Source organism: Ixodes scapularis, unplaced genomic scaffold (genome assembly GCF_016920785.2).
Source record: "Ixodes scapularis isolate PalLabHiFi unplaced genomic scaffold, ASM1692078v2 PGA_scaffold4__175_contigs__length_147842914, whole genome shotgun sequence".
NCBI classification, from domain to species: domain Eukaryota; kingdom Metazoa; phylum Arthropoda; class Arachnida; order Ixodida; family Ixodidae; genus Ixodes; species Ixodes scapularis.
This window is the reverse complement of record NW_024609879.1, coordinates 147,462,473-147,479,732: the sequence shown is the minus strand read 5'-3', so window position 1 is coordinate 147,479,732 and position 17,260 is coordinate 147,462,473. Positions and strand designations below refer to the sequence as shown.

General features: G+C 44.3%; 2 protein-coding genes across 2 annotated transcripts; both read left to right on the top strand.

Annotated features, from left to right (window-relative positions):
• Positions 1 to 254: 254 nt before the first annotated feature.
• LOC120844276 lies at positions 255 to 1,217 on the top strand. Its single transcript, XM_040215976.1, has one exon. The coding sequence runs from the start codon at positions 255 to 257 to the stop codon at positions 1,215 to 1,217; it is 963 nt and encodes a 320-aa protein (XP_040071910.1).
• A 4,604-nt stretch (positions 1,218 to 5,821) lies between these two features.
• LOC120844279 lies at positions 5,822 to 16,368 on the top strand. Its single transcript, XM_040215980.1, has 4 exons — positions 5,822 to 5,882; positions 11,228 to 11,376; positions 11,531 to 11,644; positions 16,312 to 16,368. Exons 1-4 carry the CDS (start codon positions 5,822 to 5,824, stop codon positions 16,366 to 16,368), a joined length of 381 nt encoding a protein of 126 aa, XP_040071914.1.
• Positions 16,369 to 17,260: the final 892 nt, after the last annotated feature.

The following is a 17,260-nucleotide window of genomic DNA, read 5'->3' as shown; positions in this document are numbered from 1 at the left end:
GCCAGTCATGCGTCCTGTGGAAGCGGGTCGTTCGTCGCTGGAGAGCTAGTGACCAAGCCCGTTCTAAGTTCTTCCCTTGTCCTCGTAACGGGTGAGGGTGCTTTCTCTTGGAACTTTGCGTCTCTTGTTTTTGGGTTTTGTTTGATATTGGTGAATTTTCACCCACTCCCTGGTTTTTCTTCTCTTCTTTATTTGCCGTTTACCGCGGTTTTTTTTGCTCTTTCTTTTCTTGTGCTCTGTTCGTTCTTTCTAAAATGTCGCGCATCAAAATGGCTACTTTTAACTACATAAGCACCACAGCGAGGAGGAGGAAAGCGTTTTTAATGGACCTGTTGCGTGAGGAGCGAGCTGACATTATCTTTCTCCAAGAGACAAAAATATGCTCTCTAGAAAAGGCGAACACGTGCCTGGAGTTTTTTGGCCACATTTTCTGGTGCGCCCACACGCTAACAGCGAATCGTGCCGGCGGACGCTTCGCGCTCGTTGACTGCATCATCGGGAATCGGCTAACGCGGCTCGTCTCCGTCTACCCACCGAACAACACGGCTGAGCGCAAGGATTTCTTCCTAAGGCTGCGTCCTCTCCTGGACACACCGGCGGCGCTCGTGGTTGGCGGGGACTTTAACTGCGTCCTCGACGGCCGTGACGGGCTGCGAGGATCGGCGGTCCCTAGAGCGGACATGGGGGCGGCTGCGCTGCGCGACGCTGTGCGCGACTTCGACGTCGTGGATGTGACGGAGATGCTCGACACCTTTTCTCCGCGGTTCACGCGGTGGACGGGAACCTCGCAGGCGAGGCTAGATTGTGTCTACGTCTCCGGAGAGCTCTACGGAGGGGTTGCGACGTACGACGCCAGTATTGTGGCCTCTTTCGATCATGGCTTCGTCTCCACTGTGATGAAATTCGGCGGACCGAGGGCGGACCAAGCACGACGCGACGCACCGTGGAAAATGAACGCCGGCCTACTGGATAGCGAGGAGTTCATCAAGGAGACGCGGCGTGCCCTCCAGAACCTGGAGGAAGGCGGCGCGGACGCGGTCTCGTGGGGGGAGTTCAAGATCAAGCTCCGGGATGCCGCCTGCGCGCTCGGCCGCCACAGGGGCGCAGAGGAACGTCAAGTTCGGATTCACCTCACGAACACCCTCAAGGCACTGCTGGAGGAGGAGGAAAGCAGCCTAGGATCCTTCAGTGACGCTTCACTCCAACGTTGCATGTAGCCGCTCAACGTCTATATATGAGAGGGCGCTGCGGTCAAATGCGTATATAATCGCGTTAAACTGTGCATGCATTGGCTCAACGTTTATAGACGAGAGGGCGCTGCGGTCAAATGCTCAAATGCGTATATAACCACGTTCCATACCACACATTCTCTCTCTGACATGGACCGATGACTTAAGCGGTGGAGATGCGTTCCCACGGCTTCTAGCAGATCCAAGCTGATCCGCTAGAAGAAACACTGGCTCTGCCTTTTCACCGACCATAAAGCAGGAATAATGAAGTTGAAATGCAAGCCGGAACTCAGCACTACCTATCAGCAATAAAACAAAAAATAAGCACTACCTATGAACAATAAAATCAGTGTCATCAGCGCCACCAGAGCTTCGCCCCAATCAACATCATTCCCGACGTGGAGATGCGGCCACTTTTTATTGGAAGATGAAAAACAAGTTTGTGATTATTGAAAGTGCGTTGTTGGTGCTTATGTGTATATTTATACTAATGTTACTTTACTGCCTTTACTGCGTTTATACTAGAATCTTAACTGTATTAAGGTTACAGTATTATTGTATACAAAATAAGTTATAGTTTGTTCTAAGGCAGCTCAAGCTCATAGGGAGAAGTAAATTAGTTCACTAAATAGCTAGTTTAGTACCCTGCCACACGAAACACTTAATATATTTTCATTAAATGATATGGGACTTAATCAGCTCGTGGTCTTGACTAATTATACGAGCGCCGCAAGCTGATTTGTCGACCCCCATAATGTGATTCGATCAAAATTGCATTAATTTTGCCATCTGGCCGGGGTATGATGCAAGAATTCCGTGACTGCACGCGACAACAGTCACTTACATGATCGTAAGTGGCACTTGTCTAGCCGTGTCCGCGTTGACTACGTCTACCTGGTTCGTAACTGTGATCTGTTTTGCTGTGTCCAATTACTGCGTGTTTTGCCATTTTTCCGAAGTATTTCTGTATAAAACATGCATTCCTACAGCAATAATTACGACTCAATATTTTCGACTCAAAGCAATCACATTTTTTTATAGACGTCTTATACGTATACTTCGTGCCATTTCGTACCGATTATTTAGCGGTGTAATGTTTTGCCCGTGTAATAAAATGTTTTCTTGACCCGTTGCTATGTGCAGCATTCATTTTAGCTAATAAGACACGCGTATGTGACTGAAAGCGCGTTACGACGGTCGATCCACGCGCGTTGCCTTCGCTTCGACGCGCGCCCCCGATGGCCTTCCGTTGTAACGTCACGAGAAGAGCGCGACGGTCTTATTACTAGGAGGTGTTGGCTAGCGGGCTGTTGGGCTGATGTTTGTATGTGCCGTGCATGTGTATGCGCTGAATGCATATGTTCAGCTGATACTTGTGGTATGCGTAATGTATCTACATGTGTATATAATTAAGGTGTCAAAAAAGTCCGAAGCGTGATGGTGGCGTGAGCAAATAAAAATATTTTTGTAGCACATAAATTGGGCGGTATCTATAGTCTGTTGCAACTCGAGAACGTAGGGCGAAAGTAAAGGCCCGTTCACACTCTTGCGACCGAGTACGACTGAGAGAGACGAGATCTCTTACAACTTCTTAAATGTTTCTAGAATGAGGGAACACACTGACATTGTGGCGCCATCTATGCGGTGACCCTAGAACTGCATTTCACAGAAGCGAAGGTTTTGCGGGATTTCCGAGGTCAAATGTGCGTAATACCCATAGAAAGGCTCGTTTATAACATTGACAAAAGTTTTTCGAGCCAAAAAAGAAAGGATATTGCGCGAGAAATAAAAAAAAAAAATATGCCGGACCGCCGAGTTTACACTGCTTCCCAATAGATGGCGCCAGTGTGTTTTCTGGTTTAACAAGTTTTAAGGAACCCAGGTTTAAGAGGTCGCAAGCAGTCGCAAGAGTGTGAGCGGGCCTTAAGACGGGCCGGGGAGGAGGAAGCAGACGAAACGCTAAAGAGAGAAGGAGGTTTCCCCCCTCTCTTCTCCAGCGTTCCGTCTGCTTCCTCCTTTCCGGCCCGTCTTACCCTCGCCCAACCATATTGAGTTGCAATGGACCATAGTGCTGAGCCTCCAAATACTCTGTAGATATGCGTGCGATATCTGGTGGGTACTCGGACGACACTGGCAGTACTAAATTGAAATTCTCGACCCCCGGCGGATACTCAGCCGACGCTCTAAGTACTCTATAGATATACGCGCGATATCCAGCAGGCGCTCAGACGACACGCCAGCTCGATTGACATACTCAGCCGGTGGATACTCAGCCGACGCTCAATGTACTCTATGGATATACGGGAGATATCCGGCGGCTACTCCGACGACTCGATTGACCTTGGATTAAACGCAGGCTATATTGTTTTAAATGTGCTTGCGATTTACTTTTATTTTACACAAAAAAAATTATTACGAAAAGACACAATGATCGTCTCAAATGTTTAGAAGTGCAAACCGAGTAATTTAAATTTTGTTTTTTTAACATTTCTTGATATTTTTGGCGTTTTTCGTTTAATAATTTATAATTCATTGCGTTGTGTAGTGTCTTCATTCTTTCCACAATGATTTTGTTTGTCAATTTATTGCGTAAGTTTGAGGCAATCAATCCTTTTTGCTTAAAGAAAACCACGAAACTTCATATTTATTGGGTTAAAAGAGCGCAAAAAAGACGAAGAACCAGTAAAAGGAAACACACAGCCATAGCGCTGACTTACAGCTGAACGGGTAAATACGTGTAGCCACGTGACGGCTTGATTGGAGGATGACGTGTTATCGGGTTGATTGCTTGTATGCTTGTCTCGTTTCAAGTTTACTTGCTGAATGGCGCAGAAGTAAAAATTTCAGTTGTAAGTCAGCGCCGTGTCTGTGTGTTTCCTTTTACTGGTCCTTCGTCTTTTTTGCGCTGTTTTAACCCATTCAATATGACCATCAACCAACTTGCCCAACTTTACACCATGTTGCACGAAACTTCCAAGAGCCGCGGGGGGGGGGGGGGGGGGGGGTGCAAACCTTTGTCCAGAGCAATAAACTACACTCGAACTAAGCTCTCAATCTATCCGAGTCCAAATCAGTCCAACTCTACGTAAGGTAGCAGCAGCACAAGACTATCAAATTTCAACCCGTCTTTCAATTTAAAACACTTTCCATATCTTTTTGGGGGAAGTGCGGGGGGGGGGGGGGGGGGGGGGGCTACGGGAGGGAGCCGCGCGCCGCACATTAACACGCGAAGAGCCGCATGCGGCTCGCGAGCCGCAGCTTGGCCGCCCCTGGTCTATACAGACTACTGTGAAAATCGTGAACCCCCTACTTATAGTTTTCAAACCATAATATTATTTGAAAGTGCACAGCACTATATTTGTTAGTGTTAGGAATTCATTATATTCGACAATTTTTGTCGCCGATACTGTACTACTATAGATATGATGCCATCATTGCGCCCGTTGTGCCACTGGCAACTTCAGGGCACAACGGCTCTTCGCACGCACCACAATTTGGTTTTGTTTACTTATTTTGTAGTGTTTGGTGCAGCTCAAAACACGTGTAACTTAAATTATAAGTATAATTTCTCAAATTACTAAATAATTAACAAATTTCATTTAATTCTAAAGTAGATTATCATGATTAGCTCCCCATATTGTGGCCCCCTAGTCGTAACTCACCTGCACATACTACATTTGTGTGGATATCACGGCTTTCTTTTAATGACATTTGGACCTGCTAGAAAGAAACACCCTGTGTAAATATGTCTTGAGCCAGCTGGGTAATACATTTAATATTGTTCGCATGTAACCAACTTGCTTCAATAAATAAATTCATAGTTTCGCCAAATTAGCTTTCCGGGCACAAAAAAAACGTTTCAAGAATCCTGCTTTCACGAGATGGCCTCATGCAGCAATAAGACAGCAGCCGCGCCGATTTTGCTTCTCCTTTCCGAAAAATGTGAAACTGATCCTTTCTTAGAAAAGTTCCAGCGGTTCACTCGACCGGCAGTTACCAGATATCAGGTTTTGCAGCGTAAAACAGGTTTAATGTTGATTCGTTAGTAACACGTACGTGGAAGTTGCATTCATTTAGCTACATTTCTAACGTTGAAATTCTTTAGGCTGTAGCGAGAAGTTCAGTTTTCAATTTGCGAACCAACAATGTGCGAAACTACTGTCCTTTAGCGTCGGACGTCAGCGCAGTTAATTTATTTGCGTCAGGCCGTTCCAACATTATGTATCAATTTAGTAATTTTCCACAGCAAACCAAACCCCCTTCACACTGACTGGGCTATTTCCACATGCTGATTTTGCGCAGGAGCTACTGTAAGGACCTCTAGCACATTTGTTTTAGCTGCACATCAAAATGAAATCAATCTGGCGTCGTTCTCACTTCATTAGCCAATAGACATTATTTTATTATATTTTATTTTTATTACATAGGCATGGCAAGTCTTTCGCAAGCACCTGTTGCATCTGCAGTTATTCAAAGGGGTTTGTTCTTATGTCCAACGAGGGGTACTTTTCTCTTTTTTTTTAGAAAAGCTTTGTTGCCTATAAAAAGAGCTTGACGAGTTGTGTGCTCAGTGTATTTCGTCTACAGGCACCATGATCATGACTGGAATCTTTCTTCTGTTTGCCGCAGTGCCACTGGTATGCTTTGCGGAGGGTAAATATCGTAATTGGACTATTTATATTTGAATTATTATGCCGCACGCTCAAAACAGATTCATGCGCCTGTCACGTTGTCCATTCACCTGAGTGGCGACTTAAAGCTAATGACATGAAAATCATTATTGCGGTAGCCTTTAACCGGCAGAATATAGTATGAGTGAATGGATTCATGTTACAAAGGGTACTCTGACCGCTTTCATGTCGTACCCTATTCATGTACCGAGTCATTAGTTTTGGGGCTGTTCATCCCTAACTTCCATAAGATTAATTTCAGCTTCCTAGCTCTATAGTTTGTAATCATTGATAATGTTAAGGATACTGACTTCAACGTTAACGCAGCCTTTTAAAAAAAGGCCGCATTATTTGAGCGCTTCTGCATGAAGTTTTTATGCGTCCAACAAAAACTATGTTTCAAGAACTTACCACCTGGTTTAGTTCTTCTTTTGGCGTTAAAAAGCGTGAATGAGCTCCTGTTATTACATTTAACGTGAAACTTTCTTTTGCTTGGTGTTCGAAATTTTGTGAATTCCAGATAAAAGCGTGGTCGCGAAATTCGACACTAATTGGTTCACAGATGGGAGAGGAGGAGAGATGAACTCGGCGTTCATTGGTTCAAAGGGAGGTCATGTGACAAGAGGGGTAGGCGAGGAGGAGCTCAACTACCTGTGCGCACTGAGGGAGAGGAGCTGGAGAGCAACGAAGGCTGTGGAAGATCGCCAGGTTTATCAGCCGGATTCGCGGTAGTCTCACTTCATTCTAGGAACAAGTATCAAGTGTGCACATGGGACGCGTTAAGATATCTCATGAAGAGGCCAAGAACGTACAGGCGTCTGGTGTCTGAAAGCTCAGAGTATCGCTAACCGTTTCTGTCGCTAAAAACGTTTCACGTATGGAACACAATTGCCTAGTGATTTGCCATATGTATTTTAACCATAACCTAAATATTTCCGGGTGCGTGGCGATGTCGCCAACTCACGCGGCTGCCACCCAAAGAAACGAGTTTCAAACCAAGCTTTGACCGTTTTTTTCTTTTTTTTTTTCAATATTTAACGTTTTGAAAAGTTCCAGATGATCCACGGCTGTCACATTCTATTTCGGATCAAACTATTCCTGAACGCGGTATGCGCGCACAAAAGCTGCAGTAATATGCTGCTCCAGGATGTCTCTTTCTTGTCGCGGTCAGAAAATATACTATTTTTTCGAAGTGTGTAGGCACAAGTTCGCCACATTCATAATTTATTTTCAGTTGCACTGCTCGTTTAAGTAAACATTTCTCGAATAGGTCTAATGAATCACAATTTACCTATAGGGAAGCTTGTTCCAACTTTCAACCGTCAAAAAAAAAAAAGAACACTTACATATGTCAATATTAATTCGCGGAACTTGCATAGCGCTTTTGTTTACCCGCCTTACTGGTATGGTAATACGTGGTTGTAAAAAATGGGATGTGTCCACATTTAGTAAGTCTTGTGAAAACGTATAGAGAAGCTTTCGCCTTGATATCTCTCGGCGGGTGGGCAGAGGTTGAAGACCGAGCTGCTCTAACTTCTACCATGCTATTAACGGAGTCCATTAGCCGGTATCTCGAAAGGATAAAGCGAGCAGTATTGGTTTTCAATTTTGGATCCGATTTTGCCAGTACGGATCCCACACCGTGCAGGCAAATTCTAGGGTAGGCCGTATAAGTGTTGTGCTCGGACATGGCCTCCCAGATTTTTTCCTGCTTTGTGCTCCGGCCTGTCCAAACGTTCGGCTGCGCATAGAAAAAAGCAAGTGGAATCAGATCTCTAGATCTCCCGGTGCAGCGCGTATAACTAAACCAGAAGCGGAAACAGAATCGTTTCAAAGCGCGCTGTCAAGTGTGAGCCCGCGGCATGAAGCTTGCATTTTAATTGTTCTCATCGTCAGAATAGGGAAAGGTAAGTCGATCTCTGTTGATTTGTAATATTTATTCGCTGGTCCGGTCTTTGTGCTATTTCGCTGGATGATAACTTAGAGTGCAAGTTTTAGTGCGAATCGATTCATTCTGGAAACAGCGCGAAAACACGAGGGCCTAGACGAAGAAGAAACACACCGGACGAACTTCTGACTATCAGCTGACGAATTTTATTAGGAAGACACACGACAACGGCCCTTCGTTTTATGGCAGCGTTACATGGCTATGACACGATGAATTCCATCCTTCTCATAATTCTGTCGTCATGCATGAGGACAGCTTTCTGAACTTCGCTTACGTGCACGGACATTTGTTCGATACACCTTTCGCTTTGAAAAATGGGACCTTCAAATTCCGACCAAGTTCTTTCTTGCCAAAGGCCTGTGTTTTGCGGTGAGACGCGGTGAGCACAATTCGCGCTGCGCCGAAGTTCCGTAGACCTACGATAATGGTGATAATGATCATTCGAGGGCATTTCTTTGCGCTGATTGGTTGTGGTTATGAGCGCCACCGAGCACCCCAAAGTAACAGCCCCTGCCGGCGAATGCAATGGCCTGAAGTGCGAAGCCAGCGCGCGAAAAATCTCGGAGGCCACGACTCGTGCGTCCTCAACAGATGCAGCTATTAGGCGGGTGCGTTGCGGCGGCTGACGAAGCACCAATAAAGGAGACAAAAAGCAGCGTGCGTGTGGGATGGCGCGCTTTCTTCACAAATAGCGTCCCTAAGATCCTTTCCTGGCGGCGGCGGCGGTGGGTTATGGTTGAGACATATTAATTCAGAAGCAGGAGAAAAAAGAGGGAGGGGTGACACAAAAGTCTGCTGTATTCAGAATTCTGTATCGTCCGTGCCCCTTTTTTTCTGAGGCGCTCATGCATAGATGCGTGAGATGCTGCCATTGCCATGACTTGCCGTAGGTAAATATCATGGCTCCAAACTCTATTTTGGATATTTTTCAGGCAACTGTCAGTCTCACACCCATGTCTCCATGCACGTACGCCTATACGGCGGCCTGCAGCTCACTGCACTAATACCTTTAAAGGTATACTACAACGAAATTTTGGCGCTTATTTTATGGTCTATATGTGTCCAAAGGAGCAGTATGACATCTAACACACCAATTTCTTGTCAAAAAAGTCACGAAAAGGAATTTTAAAACGAACTAAACGATTAGCAAAGAGCACCTAGTGGATGTCGCTAACGCCTCGCTTGTAATGCCCGTCTAGGAACCTTGACAGATAGTGACGGAGGTTGTCTCGCCTCCGGCCACGACGAGAGAAGAGGGGCAGGAGGAACTCCCCTCTTCCCGAGAATGCCTTTTGTGTGTCGCAGAACTCGCTATTGTACCCCTACAAGATTACAGAAGATTAACCCGTCACTCAAAATTCGTACAAAAGCAGCCGCTTCGGTTGCTGGAACAACTAGTACAACTAGGCCACCCTCTCGATGTCAGCCTCGCCATAGCTCTGCTCGTCCCGAGACAAACTACGTCACGATTGCGTTGGATGTCACGTGGTCTCCGCTGGGCCTTCTCTAAGCGCTTGCCAGAGTGGGCCGCTTATAAGGAAAAATACAGCGACCAGGCTCAGAATACAAACGTGCGATTGTCATTTACGGATAATGTGGATCATATTCAACCTATTTTTGAACACGACGGGAATATTTCACATTTCGTTAACGCTGTGGGCTTTGATTGTCAGAAATCTAGGAATACATCCATGTGACTATAGGGTTTTCTTAAGTTCCACGAGTGCTCGCGAAGGTAAGATATCGATGTAATTCACCCGTACTGGTCTATTTTTTTGCAATTGTTATACATCTATTGCCTCGGAGATATAGACCGCATAAAAATAGCCTTATGACTGTTGTCATGTAAGACGTTGGTATTCGTTTGTTTCATGATTTTTTTTAAAAATTAAATTTGCAAGTCGCCTGATTTAGCCCTCGACAACTTAAATTTTACTCTAAGTTATTTTAATTTCACGTACGCGGACATCGCTTTCACCACATCGCTTACACGTTCCATTCGAATTTGACGCGGTTGCTCGTTCGTCGATGGGGCAATCTTTTGCTTACCTGCCGCGCCCCGCCCTACAATTGGTAAGCATCAGAAACGTTCATAATACAAGCCCCTATTAAAATATGCACGCAAGTTCTTTTTTTTTCTCTTTAGGAAGTAATCTTGCATAACGAACATTCGTTTGCACTACACTTCCCTGTACATGCTCGTGCCACTGCTTGAAATGAAACGTGTTTAGGGTGTATTTTTTCAAAATGTTTCTCTGTGGTATCATCCTGTTTCTGGTTAAATGTTCCGCCAAAGATTTTTTTCTTAATATGAAAGCATTAATTGTCCCACATGGAGTAAAGCCAGCGTTTTCCGTAACCGGGAAAAACGGCAGTTGCGACGCACCGGATTGTCTGCAACGGATTGGCCGCGCCGCATTGGCTGGGGCCAGCGCATCTCAAGACCGCCCTGGAGAGCGGCGAGTGCGCCGCTCTCCAGAGCCTGGCCGGCCGGCCTCCGCAGACGCTGATCCACCGGCATTTAAGGAACTTGTTGGAATATGCTACGCATACATATTTTTTCGCTCTCCTAGACGTAAGCGCTCTTAAATGCTCTCCAGTAATTTTTTTTCTTTAGAGTAGTGTTTAAATAGGTATGTAGCTCGGGCCTCTTAGCCAAAGGCGGACACAAAGAGAGGCCTGTAGCTTTGTTTGAGGATGAATTTTACGTTAAACTAAAAGTAATGCAATATAATCCATCTCCATTTGTTCAACGCTTAAACTTTCGAACGAACGCTATCTTTCAAGAGACCGTGGTTTACGGTAGTGCTCACATTTACGTTGAGGAGCGGGAATTGAGCTGCTCTGCTAGAACATAAGCATATCATACATTTATTTCCTCATTTAGCTCGAAACTTCCAGACACTGGAAAACTTCTTTTTATCTATTAAGACATTGGTGATATCTGCTCCATCAACGTGGACATGCTTGTAAACCTTAAATAACAGCATACCAAAAGTTTAAGTCAAGAAACTAAATAGCATTTCCTCGAGCCTGTACTGTGAAGTCGGAAAATAAACACCTTAGAGATGCGTCAGCATGGTATTTTTGTAATTTAATACAAAACACAATATCAAACAGCATTAATGTAGCATACGTAGTAGGGGGGAGGTTATATCATGAAACCGGTACTAAAAATGAGTCTGTAACTCCCGGTATAAGCTCGATCGCACCGACGTTACAACCCTCAAACGCATTCTACGTAAAGTGCTTGGCAAGGGTGAACAAGACGAGCTTCAAGTTGTTGTTCTCTTTCCTAAGTCTGCTTTCATGAGAATTATATTAGAGCAACAATTTTTGAAATTATCAACAAAAAAAATATACATTCTTTTTTTTTCCAGAAAAACCAGAAGTGCCTGAGGGATGCATATTAGTAGGCAACAGTTTATTTAACAATGCACTCTGCCATGATACCTTAAGAAGTGCGCTAGGAGATTACTGTCGACGAATCTATGCCAACAGAGGGAACGAGGGGCAATGGATTGGAGATGTAAGTATTAAATATTTTTTAAGAGGTGTTGAATTCATTCCGTCTTTTTTTAGTCTCTATATCTTGCACCTGAGATTTTTTAAATCATACTGATACTGATTCTAAGAGTAATTTAACTAATTTTTTAATTAATATTATAACTCACTTATTCTAGATAGGTAAACACACAGACGACTGCAAAGTGTGCTGCATAAGAAGATTAAAAAATGGTACTGAAACTTATGATGTAACTAAGGCTCCAAATACCCTTCCATGCGGCCAAAATAAGGTATTACCCATGTTTTCCTCTGCAACTAATCTTAGTTTGAATTTTCTTCAGCCAAAAATATATAGAATTACCAGGCAATCGACAATTCCTTAAAGTCCTTTGATAAATTACCCCAAACTTTTCTTGTCACTATTTTATTAGTTGACAACTATTCAACTCGCTTAATGATTTCTGTTTTACCAGAAAGTTCAGATATACAATTGCATAACTATTTTTAGGGAAAAATATTAACCAACAAATATCTTTATTTTTCACTGCATAAATACTGTCCATGTATTCCTGGTGTAAATTAGTTCTTTTTTACTTTATTTTTTGATGAGCGAATACAGTTTGTCAGAAAGTCTAAATCTCCCGGTGGTTTCATTAGAACAACTTCAATATTCCTCTAACATTTGCGCTTTCTCTAGGTGTATTCAAAATGTAATTAACCAGCTTACCTTAGCAATGACTTATAGTATAGCATAAGTATACCTTAGCTACTGTATTTACTCGAGTAATAGCCGCACTATTTATGAACAAGGCCCTTGCGTCTGCTTTCCCGCGAAACACATATGCAACCAATCATCGCTTTGCGCATAAATTACTTAGCGAATAACTAGATCGAGAACGCGATTCTGCATGCAAATGCAATCCCCAGATTCTATCTTCGCGCGAATACGTTATCTCTGTCCTGTTAACCGCTGGAATCATCCTACCGATTGCGGTGATCGGCAATTCGCGTGCTCCGCGGAAAAGCGTACTTGCAGGTTTTCTTCATGAACAGTGCAGCTATTACTCGAGTAAATATGGTATACGGAGTTTAATTAAAGTATATGCATACATCTTGTTACCGTTCTCTTTTATATTTCTTGCTTTATTTATGTATAGTTCAAGTTTGAATATGCGGAATAAAAAATGAAAGACGTTTACAAGTTTCAGCAATCCGAAATTAGAGCGCAGCTTTTGAGGAGGAGGAGCGGTGGGTAGCGAGAAGAAGAAGGGGAGGCACTCCATACCCCCTCCTTCTCTATGCCCTCCCCTACTCTTCCTCTGTATCCTTCCCTGCTTCTCTTCTTCCTCCTCCTTCATGCCATCCCCTCCTCTTTCTCCGTACCCTGACGTCCTCCCCTTGCCTCCCCTCGTCTCCTCCTCCGTACCCTCCCCTGTTCCTCTCCATACCCTCCCCTCCTCTTCCATACTCTTCCTCCTTCTCCTCCTCCAAACCCGCCCCTCCTCCTCCAGTTACGCTGACGGCGACGGCGACACCAACACCTCCTAGAAGAGAAGGCCGTTGCGCTCTTCTCGTGACGTCGCGAAGGAAGGCCATCGGGGGCGCGCGTCTAAGCGAAGGCAACGCGCGTGGATCGACCGTCGTAACGCGTTTTTAGTCACATACGCGTGTCTTATTAGCTAAAATGAATGCTGCACATAGCAAGGGGTCTCGAAAACATTATTTTACACGGGCAAAACATTACACCGCTAAATAATCGATACAAAATGACACGAGGTATGCGTAGAAGAGAAAAGATTGAGTCACGCAATTATTTCTGTAGGAATGCATATTTTACACACAAAATACTTCGACAAAATGGCGAGACACGCAGTGATTGGGCACAGCAAAACAGATAACAGGTTAAAATCAGGTAGACGTAGTCAACGCGGACACGGCTAGACAAGTGGCACTTACGATCATGTAAGCGACTGTTGTCGCGTGCAGTCACTGAATTCTTGCATCATACCCCGCCCAGATGGCAAAAGTAATGTAATTTCGATCGAATGACATTATAAGGTCGACAAATCAGCTTGCGACGCTCGTATAATCACTCAAGACCGCGAGCTGATTAAGTCCCACATCATTTAATGAAAATATGTTAACTTTTCCGTGTGGCAGGGGTACTAAACTTACAATTTACAGTCAACTAATTTACTTCTCCCTATGGGCTCGGGCTACCTTAGAACAAAATATCTTAGTTTGTTTACAATAATAGAATTACCTTAATACAGTTAAGAGTCTAGAATAAAAGGGGTGAAGGCAATAAAATAACATTAGTATAAATAAACACATAAGAACAAACAACGCACTTTGTATAATCACACAAACTTGTTGTTCACGTTCCTGTGAAAACTAGAGTATTACCACGCATATTTACAAAAGTTGACGCAACTGCACAGAGATAACGACGAACAAGAGGTCATTTTATCACGAAAAAGCCGACTGCAGCACTTTACTCGCGTCCCACATGACCAAGAAAGCCCGTAAATAAGTTGTTTCTCACCTGTCTATCGTATTCATACGTCCCACAATATCCGCGACGAAAACATTTGAATACGAACTTTAAGTCTCTCTTTGTCGAAAGAGAGGTCTATCGATAATCGACCAGAGTCATCGTTGGCTAGTTGTCACACATGTCACTCAAACCGTAGCAGGACTTGTTCCGCGAATCCACGTAAATGCCGTAGTATCAAGCAAACACACACACAAAAAAAAAAAAAAAAAAAAAAAAAACTTCCCGAGACTGCGGTGACGACCAAGAAACGACGCGAAGGATCAAAAGAACAACACACAGATACACACGAGAGCGGCGGCAGGAGTGTGGGAGGCTTAACGTCGTCGACCCATCTGTAGCACGCGTGCGCTTCCTGCGGCGATGACTGGATTTTTTTTCGGTTCCCTTCCCGTCTGAAAGTCTCAGCGTTCCTTTTTGGACAGTCAGCGGCTCACACACAACGTAAATTTACGAGGAAAGAAAACGTGGAAGCGGACCGGTTCATTCGAAGAGTGTAGGGATCTGCGGGATTTCACATAGTCCCGCGGTTACGAGGATAATAATAAATATAAAATTTTTACTTTCAACCTGGGTAGCGCGTTTTATATTACGTTTATATTATATATATAGTAAATTATAGAATACTGCCATCTTAAAACATAAATTAATGTCGGATAAACGCTCACGAGCACCCCGCGCCGCTCGACAAGAAACGTTTTTTTCACGTCGATGCCAGAAAATGTTTCTCACGTAGTTCCGCTATGGACTTCCTTCTCCGACATTGTGACGTAATCACTCGGAGTGCTACGGCCTTCTCTTCTAGGAGGTGTTGCACCGACGCCGCAAAACACGGGAACGAGCGCCAAAGAGTTTGCTTACCCTCTAGACATAGCGGGAAAATTGAGATCACGTGACCTCCACCAAATGAGTTTTCACGATAAATTTAGCGGGAAAAATGATGCCGCATGACTTATACACAAACTTTGAGAACCTGAAAGCGCTTCGAGACAGGGGCGAGAGTAGGAAAGAGACAACACAATGCGCTAACTTCAACTGGTTTAATCGTCAGAAAATCAAGGGTATAAATACTCTGCATCATCGCGCCATTCAACCAATCCTATGCCACGCCCAATGCCCGCAAGAACTCCGTCTCTTTCAGGATATGACCCAAAAGAAACAGAGTGTGGCGATTGTGCCTTGCAGGCACAAAACCGCACACAATCTCAAAAAGATAGCAAACCGCGTAAATGCTCCGATGTTTTTTTCTGCCCCGGAAAAACTTGCCAAGTTGTGAAATCTGACGGACCCTTACCGCAAACCACCGGTTGGCTGCGTGAAAAAGCATCGCAGCCCGTTTGTAGAATGCGCAGAAGGACTTGTTTATCAGATCCCGCTGACGTGCGGCACAAAGTACATGGGACAGACGGGAAGCTGTATGAATGATCGATTGCGCGAACACAACCAAAAAGTGAGCGGACAGCGTGACGGTCATTTGTCAATGAACTGCCATGACTGTGGGTGCAAACCTTAATTTTGCACTGTTATTAGAAAATATAGATATAAGACGGTAAGGGAAATTATAGAGGCAGGCCTGATAGAAGAAAAAAAGCTACGGAGATCGATGTGTCAGCGTGGCGTCGGCCGATTTTGGCGACAAAGAGACACAGTCTTGCGAGCATTGGCGTGGCATGAGATTGGTTGAATGACGCGATGATGCAGAGTGTTTATACCCTTGATTTTCTGACGATTAAACCAGTTGAAGTTAGCGCATTGTGTTGTCTCGTTCCTACTCTTCGTCCCTGTCGTTAAGCACTCTTATGTTCTCAAAGTGTCAGTTCAAACTCGCCCAAGAATCAGTATTATTCAACTTTATACAAAATGTCGGTTTCCCCGCTAAATTTAGCGGGAAAACTGATGTCACATGACCTCAACACCAATTCGATTCCCCGCTGAATTTAGCGGGGAATCTGAATATGTGTCCAGCTCATGTGACGTCAGCTTTGCCGCTAAATTTAACTGGAAAATTGAATGCGCAGTATTTCATTATCGGACATCACAAACCTAAGCACCAGTTCAGTTTGTTCATTAAATTTAGCGGGAAATTGATTTGGTGTATAGGCCTGTGACGTCGCATAATGCAACGCGCGCGGTTACGCCGACGGCGAAGCCGACGCCGACGCCACTGTACGTGGAAAGGGGCGCCTAAGAGCTGCGCTCTAAGAGGTGAAATGAAATGTACAAATATATTCATTGAAGCCTCGGTGAAATTTATTTTTTTGTCAAATATGATCATTTCTTGTTTATCATCTAGTTTAGCACCCCCATTTGTCCCAATATATAAGCCCAAAAGTGAAAACATAAATATGAAAACTAAGATTTCTAAATATGCGTACTTTAACCCAAAATATATATTCTTTTCAGACCTGTCAATATGGACGTTGCCTCCCAAAACGATCAGCATCCCTCATTGGAGCATAGTACCCTGTCAATACGGGAGTCTTGATGAACTGCGAACCGCTCTATCCTCAGTAGTTTAGGGCGTAATAAAAGTATTCACCAACAAAGCTATGATTGAACTTATTGAAAGCGCGTGAACAGATCATCGCGGGTGGTAACAAAAAACAAGAAAAGATTAATGGAAAGATACTTTTCCATGTTCTCTTTGTAAGTGGACTTAGATTTGCTATTTGTGCCGTATCTTTGTTCGAAAAGTCATTAGCAACGCTGAAGTGTTTTACACAGTCTGTGTTGCACGCTGCCGGGGATGGAGATATAGTCTTGGTTTACAACAGTCCGCAATGTTTGGTTGTACTAATTGCGAATCAACAAGGTGTAAAGCTTTTTCTTTTTTTTTTTCAAAACGATAATTTGTTTTTGATGTGGGCTCTTTCTATCAACTTCCTTTAAGGTAACAGGCTGTATGGAGCAGGTGTTTATTTATTTATTTATGTATTACAATACTCTTAGTGCCCAGGGGACGTCAGAAAGGGGGTGGGCGCAAGGTAGAGTGTCAGATCGGAACTGAACCTAAAACCGGAACCAAAACGCTATTTTAGGTGAACTGGAACCATAGGCGTAGACTACGGGGGGGCATCGGAGCTCGTGCCCCCCCCCCCCCCCCCCCCGGGCCCGGGCCGTGATTCTTACCGAGACGCTGTTTACATGCCATGTAACGAATTTCTAGTAGAGGCATGTAAACAAAATAATGCCCACGATGTCTTTATTGACAAAATACATGGGAAATGGAATCCCAGAGTACTTCCGGAAAAGGAAGGGGGGTCGGGTGCTTCTCCGCTTGCGCGAAAAAGCATCCCCTCCCCTTCCCCCAAAGAGATTCTCAGCCGCCCCCCCCCCCCCCCCCCCCCCGGGA